The following is a 19,527-nucleotide window of genomic DNA, read 5'->3' on the forward strand; positions in this document are numbered from 1 at the left end:
AGGATGTACCACTTACTCCCTTCAGAGCTTCTCATGCTTCAGTAGACACCTCTTGGGAGATTTTGGCTAGCATTTCCTCTTGGCACGTTTGGAGAGCCAGATGTACAGAGGCCTTGGATGGCACCTAGATACACCCATCAGAGGTGTTCACGGGTATTTGGACTAACACGGTTCACACTTTGATAGCCATATGGGCTAGCATGCAAGGCCCTTCACGGGCAGCCTCTTCTAGAAGGACTATATTTCTTCGAGTTTGGAGGGGTTCTCCCTTTTTCTCAGAGGTTTCTACCAGATTGAGATGGCACTATCAGCCTCAATCCTTTCTTTTTGGCTCTTGAGCTTTTCATGCATTGCATGATGTATCCCGTATGGAGCTTGCTCTAACGATTTTCTTTAATACTTAATAGAAGTCTCTTTTTGCAAAAAAAAAAGAAAAGAAAATTGGGCAGAGAGATGTGGATCTAAAGAGAGCTGAAAACTAGAAAAGGAAAGCTGCTGAAACAGAACCCCAAAACTTCTACTCCAAGTGCGGGCTATGGTGCTGCCCTCCTGGAATCACCAAAGCGAGTGCTAGGTATGCTGCTGTGCTACAGGAGGAAGGTCATGATGAAGGACGAAGCTCAAGCTAGCAACATCACCTCAAGGACAAAACAAGGTGAAGGCCAAGATCAACGGCTGATGGTAAAAGTGAAAACAAGTGTCTTGTTGATGGACACCATTATCGATGAAACATATCCCAACCCTTGGGATAAGGCCAGGTGAGGGCAAGAAGACGCTACGCTAAAGGCACGGCTTGAGGAGGGTATAGAGAGGTAGGTTCATGATTAGAGGGCATTCTTTGAGAGGGAGATTCATTCGGGAGTGAGAGCGTGGAGTTGTAGCAAGAGTTTAGAGGGAGGGCTCTCTCTAATGGGTGTTTAGTGTTGCTTCTATCTCCTTTGAAGCTAGGCTGTGTGCATAATGAGTCGTAGTATGTCGTGCGTAAATGAGTTAGAGTGATGGTGGAAAGGTGAAGAGTGTAATGAAGAGTGAGAGAGAGTGGTTGAGCAAAGTTGCAAGTTCATTCTGAAGGGATGTGGCTATTCTGCACAACTAAGGACATGTAGAATAGGTTACTTCCTGTCGTATAGAGCCTAGAAGGTGGATGCCTAAGCGTGAGAAATGAGCAAGCAAGTGAATGATGAAACCTCAATGCCAACGAGGGAGGACTGAATGAAAGGTGAAGTCCTTTGAGACAAAGCGACGGTGAACTTCTTCTGTGTTGACACTTATATTTCTCTCATCTGTTTCAGCTGGTTCCTTCAAGAAGAGCTAGTGCAGGGGAAAGGGACAGACCGATAGTGGGGCTCAAAATAAAGCTGGATAGGGGAGGCCAATCTCTGCAACCAGCAGAACAAGGGCTGAAAGGGATACAGCCAGGGGGAAGAGGATCACTGATTGTCCCAAAGGCATTTTGGGGGGGGATTGTCTCTGCAGTATGATCTGCCATGGCAGTCGTGAAGTTAATGTTAGTTGCCTCCTGTCCATGAGAGTGTGCTCAGGTTAATTTTAAAATTCTGGAATGAAAATTTTAAGGAAACTGACTTATACTCAATGGCACATAGACCCTCTTACAATTAAGCATGCAGTTCTTGGCATGGAAAGAAACATTGAAGTTCTAATAGCCTGCCTTTTTCTTTCACTTTTGGTCTTTTAAATTAATGTTTGTTCGTTCAAATTTTTGTCTTTCACACTATAACATGTAACCAAAAGGTCTTGTTAGGTTGAAGTTCTTGAAATTCTTTTCCAGGGGGAACTGAACCGTTCTATTATATTGGAGTGTAAAGAAGTTTCTCTTTTTGACCTTCTTGGTTGTAGTGCTGTCACCTGTGACTGAAAATATGGTTTTTTTCTCCTTCTTTGTCTACCTTGGAGCTAGTTCTTTATAAAAAATATTTTGGTGGAGCTCAGTTTGTTATGATGTACAATTTTGAGGTATTAATTTTCCATTGTTAAGGGAACAGCTTGCCAAACAAAAAGGAAGTTTCAATGGAGAGGTTTTCTATTTACTGATAGCTTGCCTAAATATGTGCAGCACTGCTGGAATGGAGGCAAGTGGAACCAGTAATATGAAGTTCGCCATGAATGGCTGTGTGCTGATTGGAACGTTAGATGGCGCCAATGTTGAAATTCGTGAAGATGTTGGAGAGGATAACTTCTTCCTGTTTGGTGCTTATGCTCATGAGATAGCTGGTCTCAGGAAGGAGCGAGCAGAAGGGAAGGTATTGCATTCTTTCATTGTAATGTCTCAGATTTGTAAAGCCCTGCTTGCAGAGGAGACAGTTCGCTCAAGTGGAACAAGCATACTGCTGATTCTATTGCAGTATCAATGGCTAAATCCTACATCGTTCTTGCCTGTGTTGCAAGATTGTCTTGGCAAGAGGTTCATGTTCAAGTAGTTTTGTATTGCTGATTGTGCATAGCAGGAATATAAATAGATACCTACTTCAAGATAATAATCACCATAAGACAATTTTATAACTTTTTAGACTGATACGAGGATGGAAGTATTGGACAAGAGAGTTGCACTCATCTTTTAAACTTGGCATGCCCTGAATTTTATAGCTGATGTCTATATAATTGGGATGCTGTAGTTTAAACCAGACCCAAGATTTGAAGAAGCAAAGGACTTCATCAAGAGTGGAGCATTTGGGGACTATAATTATTCAGGTCTCTTAAGCTCACTTGAAGGCAATGAGGGTTTCGGGAAAGGGGACTACTTTCTTGTGGGAAAGGACTTCCCTGCTTACATTGAATGCCAGGATGACGTTGACACTGCTTACAGGGATCAAGAGGTATGATGGTCTATTGGTTCCTGTTTTCATTTGTGCACTTTTTGTAGTCATGTGTTTACTTTATAATAAAATACATTGTTTCAATTTTCGTTTTGCCAATGTTCAGCTCCTTACAGTACATCATGCTATTGCTTCCATAGAGGATGCATGGTACAGGTTTGGTGTAACTTCCTTTGGGCTGAGTTGAATGTTAGATGTGATAGTAGGGCACATGTGACTTGGTAAATGGTGATTCTTCATTAGTGTGAGAGGAGGCTTTTTATCATTGGTCTAAGTTGTCGAGAAGAGCCCTCTTGGGTAAGCTTATTGTATGAGGTCTCTCTCCAAGCCTAGATCCCTAGAAGCTTCTCTTGTGGTACAATCTCCTTAGGAACATCCCTAGGTATGGTGAGACTTGGCAGCCCTTATATAGATGGATTTCTTTGAGGCTGCCTTCCTTATTGTGAAAAGCCTACTCTATTCCAGGTATTCAGCTATATTTTTCTCATATATTTATTATTTGCGCACATGTTTACGAGTCACATTTGAGTATTTTTGTGAGTTCTTTGTATATACATATTGGCCTGTTATCATAATCCAATCGTCTACACTAGCCATCTACACATATGGTGACATCATCTCCCATGGTTTATACACCATGATTTATTTTTCCATGGTTTGTACACAGTTTGTTGGATGCGGGGAGCAATGGAAGGAAGGTGGAATGCAAAAGAGGAGACAACAAGGTTAAAGCAATAGAGTGTACTTGCAAATGGATAATGAGAAAATGCAAATGAGGGGTCATATAGACCCAAGTACACCCTAGTGTCCTAGATGGACCATGTGTTCCACCTAAATGTATTAGTTCTCCCAAGTGGACTAGGAGTCCTAACTGGACTACAAGGCCAGGCCAAGGCTAAGTGGCAACAAATGCCCTCCACGGCATGGTTGAAGTATCCTGGATACATCTCAGGTATACCGAGAAAGTAAATCATGGTTGCACATCTTCATTTGTGATGGATATAGCATGATTTTTTGATAGTATAGGGAAAGTAGAATTCGGGTGACAAATGGTTCCAAGTGTAAAGTTTGCCGAAAAGCTTCAAACTTGGGTCAAGGTAGAGCCTTTGTGAAGAATCTACTAAGTTATCCTCTGTGGGAATGTAGGACAACTGTGTATCTCTAGCTGACATTTGCTCTCGAATATAGTGATAGTGTACCTCAATGTGCTCGGTACGTGCATGAAAGACAGGATTATGCGCAGTGCCAAAGCACTCTGGTTGTCAATGTAGATCATGGTAGAAGATGCATGGCTGACATTAAAATCTACAAGTGACTTGTGGAGCCAATACACACTCTATATAGCTGTGAAGGCTACCCCGTACTCAACTTCACAACTACAAGTAGTAATTGTAGGCTGCTCCTTGCTGAACCAAGAAACAGTTGCTACTGTGAGACACCCTCGTATCAGAACAACCAGCCCAGTGAGTTCCCAAATGTTGCATGCCTTTCAAGTATTAAGAGACACGTTTCACTGCCTGCCAATGCTGTCTACTGCGCATGTGCATGAACCTGCTTAATTGGGATACTGCATACTAGAGATCAGGCCTAGTGTTACATAAATATATGAGGCTGCCAACAACCTATTGGTGAAGAGTAGTGTCAAATGGGTCACTCCCATCCTCTAAGGACAAATGGCCGCCAAGCTCGAATGGTGTAGAAACTACCTTGCTCTCTTTTTTCTCCAAGGTATTTCTTTCTTGTACTAGTTGTTCTTTATCAAAGGAGCCATCATATGTTTTCTTTTCAGTATTTTCTACAATATGAGTAGTAGCTGTCTCACTTTGAGACAGCTGTGAATGTACATTCTTCTTAATGAAAGGTTCTTTTACCACAGAAAAGAGTGAGCTGTTCCACTTTGGACAGCTTTGAATGTACATTTTTCTGAATGACATATCTGTTTTACAAATAGTGTGTTAAAGAGCGCATTCAAACGAGCTCATTAACATGCTTTTTAATAGGCTCTTTACGACAATCGTTTTATGACTGTCAGCATGCATGAGACATAGATTATCTTGCCTTCTTGTCATATAATGATGTCTTCTAGTGTTTGTAGTTCTTAGTCCCTTTCTTTGGGACTGTTTTTTATAATATAATAACAAATGGATTTCACCCCCAAAAAAAGTGTGTGTGTGTGTGTTAAAGTATATTTGGGCTTGTGAACTCCCTCTTCAATACCAAGTTTTTCTTTGGCGAGTTTTGCTTGGAGTTCTCCCCTTTGAACAGATTTTGGCATGCCATCATTTTTCGCCTACTCTTTGTCCACATGTCTGATCCATATGGGAGACTATGCCTCACCTCTTTTGGCATTGCCCAAAAGCTTGTGATTTCTTCTTGTTTTTGCAGCTAAGGCTATAGGTGCCTTTCTCTACTGCCTATTTTTGCAAGACATTTTGGTTCTTTGGGGTTCATCCTATTAGGCATGGGTATGGTCTCATGGGGTTGCTTAGGATGAACTGCTATTATCTCTTCATCTCATGGGTTCGCTACTGGGCACTTTGGACTGGAAGGACTGGAATCATAGAGTCTTTGGTGATCCGTTTCTTGCCAAGTATTCTTTTTTTTGGGCGTCCTTGTGGCAATCCTTCTTTGATTGTCTGCAATTTAAGGATATTGATTATCTTGTTTACTAGTGAATTCTGATATTTTCTGAGTTTGTAGCTCTAACGTTGATTGCTAAAAAGATAGAGCACTATATTGCCTTTATAACTACTATAATCTCTTCCGTATCCTCACCCCTATCCCAAACACCAGACACCATAGACTCCCTCAACCCTGAAAGTCTTCATCCCGGACAAGTTCAAAGCAAAACACATCATTCAAAAGAGGTCGTGCTGGTGGCAATGGTAGATTAATCCACTCTTCCTCTCTTACATATGCTAAGACTGACCAAATACGATCATGTACTTCAGAATATAAAATTTTTACATGTACATCATTACCAAATTCAATGCTCTGCACAGACGGGCCCAACTCCAAGATCAAGTAGATGAATATACAGTTTCCTGTTTCTTTTTCCTTTAGTACTTATATCCACTCATCAAACTCAACATCTGTACAAAGACTCATCCAGAGAATTTCTTCTGGGAGGTCTTGTATCGCTGGTAACACAACACCCTGTCACTCTTCATCATTTACATGCAATAGTATGTGCTACATACCTTGTGTTTTAAAGTTAAGGACTTCTACATACTGAAAGTTCCAGCTGAAGCACACTGTATCATACTGTGAATCTAAACAAAAATACATTTTTTGTTTTTTTCCTTTTCCTTCAGTAACTCCTCTACCGGTATCACTCTATCTCCTTCCATAAAAATAACACATTTTGTACACAATGTACTTTGGATATTCAATCCCCACATATGCATTCGCAATATTATTTGTATTGTGTTTGTGGGTAATGGACCCATACTAAGCAAGGTCTATACCCTAATGCAAAAAAACTTTAGTATGACTCACTATCAATCTAGCAGCCAGCTTATAGCTGATTGGCATGAGTGTAATGGCCCTCCGATCTGCAAAGGATTCACACAAATGCTTCTTATTAGGAAATAATTTAATCAATCCTTTTTCCAAGTAGCTGGCATATGTTGGGATTCTCAAGCATGATTCATCATATATAATAGTGCGGATGAAATGGAATCCCAATAGTGCAAGAAAAACTCCACAATAAGACCGTCCCATCCCAGAGATTTCCATTTGCCACAAGGTTTGATAGCTACTTTCAATTCTTTATCATCACAAGGGGACTTCAATTTGGATGGCCTAATGAAGAGTCACAATAGGCCTGGCATGTTGAAGAAGCTCCTGCCATGCCGACATCACAACTGATGATGGAGAAAGAACATTCCCAAATTTTGTAGCAAAGTGGCTAACCTAAGCGCAAGTTGTGCATGTGAAGATGTCTAGCTACCTTGGCATATTTCACCTAGCAAATATTATCACTTTGCCTCATATAGTGCAATCCTTTAACAAAGACCTTTGAAGAGCAGCTCTTATCAGCAAAAGTCCTTTGCTGGTCCTAGTTTCCCATTTCTCCATCTTCTACGATCATTCATTCCCGAATGTGGCTAAGTTCGGTCTTGCCAGGTGCTTTTAACCTTTGCATTCTGCCCGTCGCACTTGCTCTGTACAACAGCACCTACAGCGATAGATCCGCCGTACAACGGTACTTGTGCCGTACAACCGTACCTGCACACGAACTTCTCAGTACAAGGTACCTATGCCGTACAACTGTACATGTGCAGAAACTTCTATGTACAACTGTACCTGCGTAGGAACTTCTCCGTACAAGGTACATGTTTTCCGTACGATCTTCTGTACATGTATACCTACAGATCAGTCGTCAGCAGCTTGTACCAGCTTTCCGTACACATGTACATGTAGAACAGTTGATCGTACCGCTTGTACTTGCTCTGGGTATTTTGTATACTTTCACACGTGTGAATCTACCTACAGGTTCCGTTTTGTCTTTGGCTATGAACCAGGTTCTTGGTTCTTGCTTGCTATAACCCTTTTTGGGTCTCACTGCAGTCATCTACAAACATTTGCAGTTTTGGGGCTTCTGCAGGACATTGGCAAATTTGGGGCTTTCAGTTCTTTTCACCTCCTTTGGTTGCAATTTCTTGCAAAAATATTGGAGTTTTGGGATTTGGTCTGCAATTTCTTGTTTAGATTGCAGTACATTGGGTCAGATTGCAGGACATTAAGTTACATTTGTAGGACATTGAGTCAGATTTGCATACATTGGGTCACATTTGAAAAATTTCAGCAAAATTTGGGGCTTTTCTGCATTTGCCCTCTTTTTGGCCTACTTGCCCTCAATAAATTTGGGGCTTTTGCCAAATTTGCTGTTTCTGCACTGAACATTGCCTGTCACAGTCACATTTGGGTCAGATCTGCATTTGCCCTTTGATTTGGGTCAGAAATTTGCAGATATTTGCTGTCATTTTTGGGACAGCCAGCTTTTTGCAGTGATAGCCTTGAGGCTTTTGGGTTTTCAGGTTTTTTTCAGGGTATCATAGTTGCTATGGCTGGGAACAATCAAGATTTATTTGGAGTTCTTCGTGAAGATGATACGTTGGATGGCACCAACTATCCGATGTGGTCTTATCTCATGAAACATGTTCTTGTTGCAAAGCATTTGTGGAATATTGTTTCTGGGGCTGATCTGAGGCCAGCCAATGCTACAGTGGTTGTTTCTACTGCTGGTCCTTCTGCAGGGGGTACTCCTCCTGATGCCTCTTCCTCTAGCACTTCGGCCGCTGCTCTTCCAACTCAAGAACAGTCAAAATGGGATGCAAGAGATGCAAATGCACATTCATGCATTGCTTTATCATGCAAGAGAATCATTATTCCACACATCCGGTCTTGCAGGACAGCAAAGGATGCTTGGGATAAATTGGCTTCTCTCTATCAGATTCGCAATGAAGCTCGTGTTGCATATTTGAGAAGGCAATAACAGGAAGTGAATATGAATGAAGGTGAGTCAATGGATGCATATTTGACAAAGGTCAAGGACCTCATGGTACAGCTTGCCAACATTGATGAGGTGGTGCCAAATTCACAGCTTGTCAGTACCACATTGAATGGACTGCCAGATACATATCAAGGGTTTGCTACAACCCTTCGATTAGTGGCCATGGGTAATCCAGACCACTATTCTTTTGACCAGCTAGTTACTTTGCTTTTGCAGGAAGAGCAAAGTAGAGCTAACAGACAAGCCATTATTCCTGATCATGCATTTGCTTCACAGCAGACAGGAAGAGGCAAGGCTTTCAAGCCTATGGGCAGGCCAAAATCTGCGCATAGCAGCTGCAATTCCTCTATACATAGCAGCTGCAATTCCTCCCATGCATCTAAAAATACAGCAGATAAGGGAAAGAAGAAAAGATGCAACTATTGTCGCAAGCTTGGACATGACATTTCAGAATGCAGGAAGCGCATTGCTTCGAAGAAAAAGAAAGCAGGATTGACAGTTAATGCCTCACATGCTATTGAATCCCATGAGCCAGCAGATGCTTCACATGCACATGCTCTTCAGGATGATTGGGCATGGGCTGTCCATTGCTCATTTGATCCCTCCAAAGCTGATGCACTCTTTACTGCTAATGATGCTCAGTCCTGGTACTTTGATAATGGTGCTTCCAAGCATGTCACATCCTGTAGATAGTTGTTTCATTCTCTAGCTAATGCACCTCGAGGGGGGACTGTTACATGTGCTAATAATGCTTCATATGCTGTAAAAGGAGTTGGAGATGTGCAGCTCACATCCATTTCCAGCCATCCTGTCACTCTGACAAATGTTCTTTTTGTGCTTGGCATTGAAGTCAACTTGATTTCAATTTCAGCAATTGCTACTTCAGGTTTTAGAGTAATTTTTGATGGCTACAGATGCCTAGTATATGATCTTCGTGATGACAATGCCATAGTTCTCACTGGCACTTTGCAAAAAGGGCTTTATTACCTTGATCATCATCCAGCTGCACTTGCTATTTAAGCATTGGCTATTTCAGATTCACAACTTGCTGAAACTCATCTTTGGCATGAGAGAATGGGCCATCTCAATTATAGAGCTCTTGCAAAGCTACATTCATAGCAGATGGCAAATGATGTACCTCAGACTCACACAGTTTCCAAACATGTGTGTGAGGGTTGTCTTTTGGGTAAGATGCATCGATTTCCTTTTCAAAAGGATTGTCCCAAACTCTCACAAAGGAAATTGCAGCTAGTACACAGTGATGTCTGTGGCCCAATGAGGACAAATGCCATTGGAGGATACAAGTATTTCATGACTCTCACTGATGATTTCACAAGGTATTGCTGGGTATATCCTTTAAAGGCCAAATCTGAAGTTTTCTTATGCTTTCAGAGATGGCTGAATATGGTTGAGAATGAATCAGGAAACATGCCGTCTTTCTTTTGGAACTGGTTGTCCTTCTTCTGATCCTTACCCGCTGTGTTGTTTGACTGCTGCGGGGCTTTGGAATCTTTCTGGACCTACTTGGGCTTTCCCCCATTCAGCATCATCTCCTAATTATGTGCGAGAGTCAGCGCCGCTCGTAATTCGGCGGGTCGAAGGTTCGAATGGTAAAACGTATGTTCGTGTCCAATCCTCGAATGAATTAAATCTTGGTGCTCTCCGTCACGCCCAACTGTTGTGCTAGTGTGATGACCTTGTTACTGTATGTCAACATAGGCAAACCATTTTGGGAGAGACGAGCGAATTGATTCTCCAAGTTAAGCAGATATTGGGGTGGGAGGAAACGGGCTTTGAGGTCGGCCACAAACGTTGCCCAAACGAAATTCATCTTAAACATGTTTGGGTCAGTATGCTTACTAGCCCAATGCCGCCACCAAGTCACCGCCTCACCTGTAAGATGAGGGGCTTCAAGGTGGACTTTATCTTGCTCATCTTGAATCCGTGCTAACAGAGAATGAGCTACAAACTGATGAATAAACTGTAAAATTGCTGAATGGTCACACTTACCATCATACTTAACAAAATTTAGAGTGGACCGAGTGAGTGGTGTTACCTTTGTCGATGGTGAAGCTATAGCGGAGACGGCTGCTGCGCTCAAACTTGCCTGCATAGCGGCTAACATTTATTTGTATTGGAGAAGCATCACCTCTCAGTCTAGCTTTTATTGCCTCTCTGCCTGGGCGAGCTTTGCACGTCGCAGTGCCTCCTCATTTTTACATTCCTCACGCATCATCAAGAGCAGTTTTTCAAAATCTATAGTTCTTCTTTCTTCCAGCGGCTTTTCTACTTCTTTTTCCTCCAAACGTTGTTTTGTCTGGTCCAACTGTCTTCTGCTTTCTTCCAGCTGGGATTAATGTTCTTCGAGCTGCTACAGCAAGACCCGATTCTGCTCTAGAAGGTTTGCCATTACTTCTTGAGCATTTGGCGGAAGTGTATCTTGTTGGTAGTCTTTCTTCTCTTCAAAGTCTTCGCGGTTGAAATCTTTTCCTGATCCTTCCATGGCGCTTGATTGTGTGTCCTTTTCGAATCTCAACACAACCATACACTCGCGGTAGTCAAGCTAGATACAGACCAAAGCTCTGATACCAATGTGCAATGGTTATCTGATCGTGTAAAGACCTAAACTATAAGATGGAAACACTTAACCTACTATTCTCTAGTGGGTACTAGTGAACAAGAACTGACTAACTGACTTGACCTAAGGCTAAGAGACTGACCTACGTAGCTTGTGCCTGACTGTCCCTGGACAAGGGCTCACAAAGGGGTCACATCATACGACAAAATCTCCTATCTGAGAACTATAATGTACTTGTCGATGTAGCCAGTGTGTCACCTTGCACCCAAGTGTAGGGGTGCATGTGACAGTGGCTTTGAGCATACAAGGCAGTTTGTTACTTGATGACATAGAGGTCAGGGGCTGTTCATGATTGATCTTGACATGGGAGATTTTACCATGGGCTTCTTGAAGGAGAGGCCTTGCTATGGAGCTAGACGGTGAAACTGGAGCCAGGGGAGCTCAGTTTGCACTCAGGGAAGCTAGAGGCAGCACGAACTGGTGGCTGCAGTCATTTTCCGGCCGAAGGGAGTTCTACAGGTGTCTAACCAGAGAGTCTTCCAGGCCAGGGAAGGGCTGAAAAGACTGATAACATTGGTGTAATTAGAAAAATGTTTTTGGTGTTTGAAATGAACTACAGGGTGAAGGCAATTATTGTACCATGACATGTGCAGTATAAAGTAATATTCAATGAAGTTACAGAGGAGAGGTGGGTTCTTATTCCACAGATAAGAGACGAGGTAGCTGCAGGATTGGAGTTTCCCAAGAGCCAGTGGCCAAGAGATCTGTTTTATGAGATAGATATGATACCAGAATATGAATTTTTCTAAGAACTTAAAAAAAAAAGACTTCTAGAGTGTAGATATTGTATCAGAGTTATTTGAGTGTTTAATTTAATTCTGTTGCATGTGCTCTTTGCAGACGATGTCTGTCCCCATAGGAGACATTGTCTCATCTTTTGGGCATTCCCCAAATCTCATGATTTCTTCTTATTTCTACAACAATGTCTACATGCATGCTTTTCTACTAGTTGCTTTGGCAAGCTATTCTGGTTGTTTGGGGTTCATCCTCTCAGGCAAAGTTATAATCTTTTCTTCTCTTGGGTTCGCCACTGGGCATTATGGACTCTATGAAAGGATCGAAACCATAGGGTCTTTGGTGATATGTCTCTTGCCATGTAGTCCTTTCTTTGGGCCTCCTTATAGCAATCGTTCTTTGATGGCCGTAGGCTCGGGATATGGTGTATCCTTCTTTCTTATCATGTATTGAGATTTTCTGCTATTGTAGCTGAATGTCCTTTTCTTTGGGACTGTTTTTTGTAATATAAAGCGTTGTTTTCACAAAAGAGAAAAAAAATGTGTGTGTGTGTGTGTGTGTGTGCAGGCGCGTGCGCGCACGTGTGTGTGTGAGGTGTGGACTGGAAAACTAAGCTTCATAAAAAGGCTTTAAGGTTGCTCAAAATGGACTTGCTTCACCAAGAATGCAGATGTGCACAAATGCTTATGGACATTGGCTAGTTGATCCATCGGAAGTAGTACTTGGCAAATTTCAAGGTAAAATCCGTGGTTGTCCATTTTCTACTTCCTTGATTCAGGATTGGAAGCAAGTTCTCTCTCACATCAAATGGTCTCCCCATCCTGCTTCTATAGCTTCCTCACTCAGAATGGAAAGCATTCATTGGAGTGCTGTGTTTTCCTCTCCCCTTGCTGTACAACAACCAATCAGAGCTTACAATCTTATGAAGTTGGGCATCCGGTTCATTGATGATGTGGTAGATACGCAAGGACATTTTCTCTCTTTTCCGGTCGCATGTCGACAATACAATCTTAGGATGCATCGAACTATTTGGAAAGCCATTGCTGATCTCTTACTCCCTTTGGTTCCGATTCCAACATTGAATGTAAGAGACAGGCTTCAAGATTGGCACCTTCAATCTTCAAGTCCAGGAATATCCTCTCAGCCTTTGCATTTATTGACTTCTATACAGGCTTATCGATTGATATTACCTCCTCCTTGGATTGCTCATCATGCTAACTCTCTATGGCATCTGAATAAGTCATCAGCCTGGTGGAAAGGAAAATTGCAATTGATATGGAAGTTGAAAATGCCATTGAAGCAGAGACTCTTTCTATGGAGATGCATAGTTGGTATTCTTCCAGTGGGAGTGAAATTGGCTCAAAGAAGGATTGCCTCACCTCTTTGTCCAAGATGTCATCATACTCCTGAGAGTATTCCGCATTTATTGTGGTTTTGTTCATATTCCAGAGACATTCTCTCAGATTTCCTGCACATAGGTTCTACAGGTTTTTTTGGATGTATGTTAAATTATCAGTTTTTTTGTCACAGTATTCTCTTTTCTTTTAATGGATCAGATACTGGGCCTTATGGACCCTTTGGTTGCAGCGAAATCATGCATATCTGAATTCTCCCCTTCAGCACCCTTATGAGTTCTTCCGAGCCTCATTGCGGCAGTCTTTATATGATGCCTTACATGAGGATGATTTGGATGTTTCTTGTATTCAGCTTTTCTTTTACTGCTTTTGATGGATAGGGCATTGGCTCTTTTCTCGAGCACTGCCCTGATGTAAATGAATGTTACATAATATAATTTTCTTGGTTTCACCAAAAAAAAAAGTTGTGTGAGGTGTGGAGAGAGAGAGCAGCTATGGTGATTCTGGTTTCCTGCACGCCCGTATGAGGCTCCTGCCAGGCCCGTTTTGCCTTTCATACCACTCCGTACTTCTGACGTATGCCTTGGTAGCCTGCTTGCATTCTTCTTTCTCAGCCTCAGTTGCCCGTTTTTGGTCTGGACTGTATGGATTTCAGCCATACAGTCCCGTACTATTGTACGGACTTGTCTCCAGCTTTGTGCAGCTAGTCTGTCGCCTTCTCCTCCTCTCGCCGCCCTTTTTTTGCTGTTTTCGTCATCCCTCATCGCAATTGTGTGTTGTGTGTGAGTTTTTAGGGTGTTCTTTGGGGCTTTTGTCGCTCTTTTCTTCTTCTCTTGGGTTTTGTACTTTTCTGCTGCTCGACTCTTTTCCTAACAGCCTCTATCTATAATCTTTCTCTATCTACACCTTTTAGTCCTGTTTCCTCTTCGTTTGTTATATCGATCTCTTGCGTTTGTTATATCGATCTCTTGTGGGCTTTTCTTTGTCATCTCTACTTATACAGGAGTTCATGGCTACCACAAAGATTTACACACATAAGAAACAGAAGCTGGATTTGGGTCAGGATGACCCTGGGCATGTCTCTGTGGAAGCCCAATTGGTTTATGATGTGATGCTTAAGGGATTTGAAGATACTCGTAAGGATTGCAAAGACTCTGTCCCCACGGTTGGGATCATGGTTGAAGTTGATGATATTGTGGAACCTGTTCGAGAATATGCCAAGCATGCAGTTATTACCTTTTTTCTTGGCAGGATCCAGTTGCAGCTGATGTGGGTAATTGGCTGACACGAACTTTAGGTGGATGTTTTGTTCAAAAAGTGCACTATGCAGCCAAGGTTTTTTTGAGGTTTTTATGGTGGATGAATATCATAAGCAGATGCTTTTGGAACACTCCCCACTTTTCTATGGGCAGCAAATCATGTGGTAGATCAAAATCTCCTGGTTGGGATGGTCTCACAGTTGAATTTTTCCTTGTATATTGGAATCTTTTAAAGTCTCCTTTGCTACAGATGATAAACACTGCTTGGCAAAATCAACATATGCCGGATTCTTGGAAGAAAGGGCTGGTAAAGCTTCTACCCAAGAAGTCAATTTGTGATCGTTGGCTGATTGGAGGCCTATCACTCTAATGCGAGTCATTTACAAGATAATCCTCAAAATGGTGATTGATCGTATCAAAGGATATCTGATCTGCATGATGGCCTACATCCAGCACAATATGGCTTCTTTTCTCGTAGGCATATCACTGACAATGTTGCAAATGCAACAGGATGTTCTATTATTGCAAGTTGACATCGCCAAGGCTTTTACACCATTCAATGCGATTTCAAAGTAAGGACCATGCAAGCTTTGGGTTTTGGTCATAAATTGCAGCATGTTGTCTATTAGCTTTATAGTGAAAGTAAAGCTGCATGTATATTGTTAGGAGATATTTCAGAATTTTGGACACTCCGTTGTTCAGTCCGCAAGGGTTGTACTCTTAGTGCCATCTTATATGCCATAGCAACTCATCCTATGCTTCAATATATGGATCATTTGGTGGCGACAGAGAGATTACATGGTTTGGAGATTCCTGAAAGCCGACCTAGAGATTCCTGAAAGCCGACCTACTATTGCTCAGGCCTGTGCAGATGATTCTCTTTTAATGCCGAAAAACATTGAAAGGGATGTCTCTGTGCTTATGCAGGCTCTTTCTTTATATGGGTAGCCTGCTAGCGTTCATGTCAATTTTTAGAAATCTCACCTGTTGCCTTTGCATTCAAAAGACTGGCATAGTCTTATATGGCCAGGGGAAATTCTTCTATCCAATCAAATAGTCCATCATCTTGGTTATCCTATTGGGTGGAAGATTACTCATCGCTAACAGATTGATTGGGTCCTTGCAAAATTCAAAAAGAAGCTTGAATATTGGCACCTGGCTACTTGGCGTCTACATGTTCGGCTCCGAATTGCTCAATCTATCTTGGTGGTATATATCCAATTTTAATGTCCACTGTTATATAAATTTTTTGGCGTTCAAAACATGGCAAGAAAAGCTTGCGCTTACTTCCTTTACAATAGTTATGTTTGCCAAAAATGCATGGGGGATTGAATATTCTGAATATTCATGTGCATATCCGTGCTCATAAGGGGAAAATGATGCTCCAATTTTTGCATGAGGATCACCCTTGGGCTGCTATGATGCGTTTTTTGCTTCTTCAAATCACCAGGCGTGACTCTTTACATGGCAATTCTTTGAGAGCTGAAAGTATTCACTGTTCCTGAGCTTTTTCTTCACCGTTGGCATTGCAGGAGCCCAAATGATCATACTTTCTTTATTCAAAAGGGATCTCCTCTGTGGCTGATGTCATTCATAATGATGAGACTCTTTCATCATTTCCATTGGTTGCTGGAAAGAACTTTCTTAGCACAGATTTTCAAGCATCATGGAATGTCGAAATCCATGGCAAGTGACCAAGACCTGAGGAGGACCAACCTATTTGGAAAATGTGCGATGAGCAGCAGATCTGTTATACGGACTGTTGCACAGAACCATACGGTTGATGTACGGCACTGGCAGAGTACTTTGGTACAGCGCTGTACGGATGGAACCCTGCAGGAGTACGGTGAGCAGTACGGCTGAATTGTACAGGAGCTGAGCTGTATGGCGGAACTGCAGCAGTATGGCGGGATCGTACAGGCCTGACGTGCAGGTACAGAATCCGTACTGATGTATGGATGGCAACAGATCTCATACAGACAAGAGGATCTCGGGCAGGAAGCAAAAATGGTGAACAGGAGCTAGGAGCCTGGGCAAAAGGAGCTGGTCCAAGAGCTTGTCCTGCTCTGATACCAAATGTGAACAAAAGGAGAGCATGAGTGAGAGAGAGAGTGAGCTGAACGTAAGTGTACTGAATAGTGGACTGAAATGAAGTACAAAAGAGAAGTGAGGGGTTTTGTTAACCGTAGTTAGGGATTAGACTGGTTAGGGGGAAAAACCTTATAGAGGGAAAAGTGCCCCTTACCTACTTATTACAATACATTGGCCACTGCCTAGAATATGATGATAATTCTAACATATTTGTCCTACACTGAGATTTTCTCTTGATGTATTTTCCAGCTATGTATCTTTTAGCTTCCCAGTTTTGGGCTAGCTACCTTGTAATATAAAGCATTCAAAATTTTCACCCCAAAAAAATGTGTGTGTGTGTGTGTGTGTGTGAGAGAGAGAGAGAGAGAGAGAGAAAGAGAGATAACCCTTTATTGGCTCTGCAGAGATGGACAAAGATGTCAATTTTGAACACAGCTGGGTCTTACATGTTTAGCAGTGATAGAACAATTCATCAATATGCCAATGACATTTGGGGAATCAAACCTCTTCCAGCGCCTTAAGTTGTCAGTGTTTTGCCATCTTGGTGCTGGCTTTGGTATCACCAGATCGAGGGCTACCTCAGGATCTAGAGTTCAGTTTCAGAGCTTGTTTAATTGCAATTGCTTTATGCTTTTGTAGCAATAGTATACACGAGTATGTGGAAATTGTGGTCTCATTGCTCAACTATAAAGCTCATATTGTGTTCCAGTGTGTTTGAGTGGCTTGTGTCATGGCAACTTTCCATTTTATTCAGCGAGCTAATGCAGAGGACAGCAGCATCCTTCAAGGGGCATGGCAGGAGGCTCATGAATGAACTCATTGAGTTCTTTGTAGCCCTGTTTCTCCTGTTTGGTGGGCATAAGACTGTTGTTCTCCATATATGTTTGTAATTTGGATAGCTAAGGATAAAGCTTAAAATAAAGTGACCCTCAGTGGGTGGGGGCTTAGGCCATACCTTGTTATGGTTATGGCTATCCTGGATGAACATAACCAGTGCGTGGTTTGTTTTTCCTAATAAAGTACAAACCAATGAGATGACATGCCTGGCACCTATAAGTGAATTTTGCTGGAATCTAAATATTCTAAGTTACAGAGCTTTCCAGACTCCGGATTTTATGGTTGTTTGAAAAGGAGAATATAATAAAAGAGGAAATTTTCTCTGAATAGACCTTTAGCCATTTAGCTACAGGAAAAGTTCCAGACTTCTGGGGGAAGCCTTGTATGGTGTGAACAAGCTTTAAGTGTTTGGTACTCTTGATGCTAATGCAATTTATCCTTCAATAAGGGGGAAGAAAAATCAATAAGGATCTACGATACATGCAGAAATGCTGCTTATAATTTCTATGTTTATGGAAAAGATTCTGCTTATTTTTAGCTACCTGATACACAGCTTAATGAAGGCAAAGTGAACTTTGCAAGGAATCTGATATGACCGTCCCAGGACAGGTACATCGATTTATTTGAGCAATCTCAAATGGAATATTTCTATCAAAATTGGAAGTTGGACTGAAATTTTGTGATCATGAGCTTCTTATTTGCCATTTACTGCATGGGGTCTTTTGCACAACTCCAAGGACCATAAATCATCCTTGAAGGATGCATGATCACTGTGAATATCTTAAGAATTGTGGTTCAAGTCATCTAGAATTTTATTACAAAATTTTTCATTTCCAATTTCAGGGTTTTCTAGATCCATATGCTAAAAACTCGTCAATTTTGGATGGCTGTTAGTACAAATTGTGATTGCAGCGTTAAAACAATTCAATGGCTGCTTAAATCCAAGGTTTTAAAGGGAAACTAACCATGGTAAAGATTGAAAGATCTCTTTATTCATTCTTGATCAATGAACAAGAAGTTTGAGAAAAATGATGAATAAAAGTTTTAGCATTGGATTCAATTATTTAGGTAGAAGGAAGAAAGAGACATGAAGGAGATGTGAACCTTGATCAATGAAGAAATTGGTGCTTTACCAACTACATCAAAGTGATATTGTATATAGTACATCTTTAGTGTGCTTTAAAAAATAAGAAAAGTGATATTGTATATAGTACATCTTTAGTTTGTTAATATTGTTCCAAAAGGGTGTCATAATAATATTAAGAAAAATATACGACCTATGGGCACCAGCATTTTGCTTCATGTTCTAATATGATGCAGAATATGTCAAGACAAACCATGTTTTACATTTGAAGGGATTCACATTTTGCTAACAGTTCTAGATAAATACCGAGTGTTTGTTCGACCAACAAATTACAAGGAAAGAAATAGCAAAATGGTTTTCCTAAAGACCAACAAAGAGTTTTTATTTCACAAGGTGCCTCACACAAACTCTATGTTACAAAGAAGTTAAAACTCAACCTAGCATATCAGTCAGAGATGAAGTATTTTCTTTAATGATTGGTGGTAATATTCCAACAGCTAGATGTTGTAATGCCATGCAAGATCTAGGGGAAGCAAGGTTTGCATTAGCATGTTAATAATTAGATTAGTTGGAGGAGGTGAGTAAATATTCTATAATTGCTCGTCATATTTAAAAGCTAGAAAAAGATACCTAGCTAGTGCAACTTACTCTTCCTTACATGTACACCCATCTCAGAAGATCTAGGATTTCCAATGAAAGCTAATCCTACATCTTGAACAAGCTTAAAGGACCAAAGAAAAGGCACTAAAAAGTTGAGGACGTTAGGTTGCCAAACAACAAATTTGATCATTGTATGAAAGGAGAAACTTACCTTTAGGGACACATGGTTTTTTCCAAACACTCTGCAACAAATGCACGAAATAAACTCATCAAGACATGCAATTGCAAGATTATATTGGTAGACACTTGCAAGACCTTATGCAAAATGTCTTGACTCATTTGGGATCTAAAGCTTTTTAAAACATTACATTCTTTTTTATCCTTTTCTTTTTCGCAAAGAAGATATAATTTATTTTAAAGAACCAAATGGATTTAGAAAGCAAGAGCACTTAGGACCGAATGCTCTTTAGGATCTGGTAGGCTACTTGGATGTCTCTAGAGCCCTTCCTAAATCTTGTAGGCTACTTTGATGCCTAGATTCCTTCCCAAAGAACTCTAAAACTTGTGAAACAAACT

The 19,527-nt window shown here is 41.2% G+C and overlaps 1 protein-coding gene across 2 annotated transcripts in view; it reads left to right on the forward strand.

Moving 5' to 3' along the window:
* LOC147901526 (alpha-1,4 glucan phosphorylase L isozyme, chloroplastic/amyloplastic-like) overlaps nt 1–17,899 on the forward strand; it is a 138,999-nt gene extending 121,100 nt beyond the window's left edge. Inside the window, exons 13-15 of one of the 2 annotated variants that reach the window (XM_087374334.1) lie at nt 2,075–2,261; nt 2,634–2,834; nt 16,835–17,899. In XM_087374334.1, coding sequence (XP_087230460.1) covers nt 2,075–2,261; nt 2,634–2,834; nt 16,835–16,951 — 505 coding nt within the window. In that variant the 3' untranslated portion in view covers nt 16,952–17,899. The remainder of the gene's footprint in view (nt 1–2,074; nt 2,262–2,633; nt 2,835–16,834) is intronic. The other variant, XM_087374333.1, reaches the window with a different exon arrangement.
* Nucleotides 17,900–19,527: the final 1,628 nt, after the last annotated feature.

This window comes from Dipteris shenzhenensis, chromosome 5 (assembly GCF_047967505.1).
Source record: "Dipteris shenzhenensis isolate YYH24624 ecotype China chromosome 5, Dip_SZ_1.0, whole genome shotgun sequence".
NCBI lineage: Eukaryota > Viridiplantae > Streptophyta > Polypodiopsida > Gleicheniales > Dipteridaceae > Dipteris > Dipteris shenzhenensis.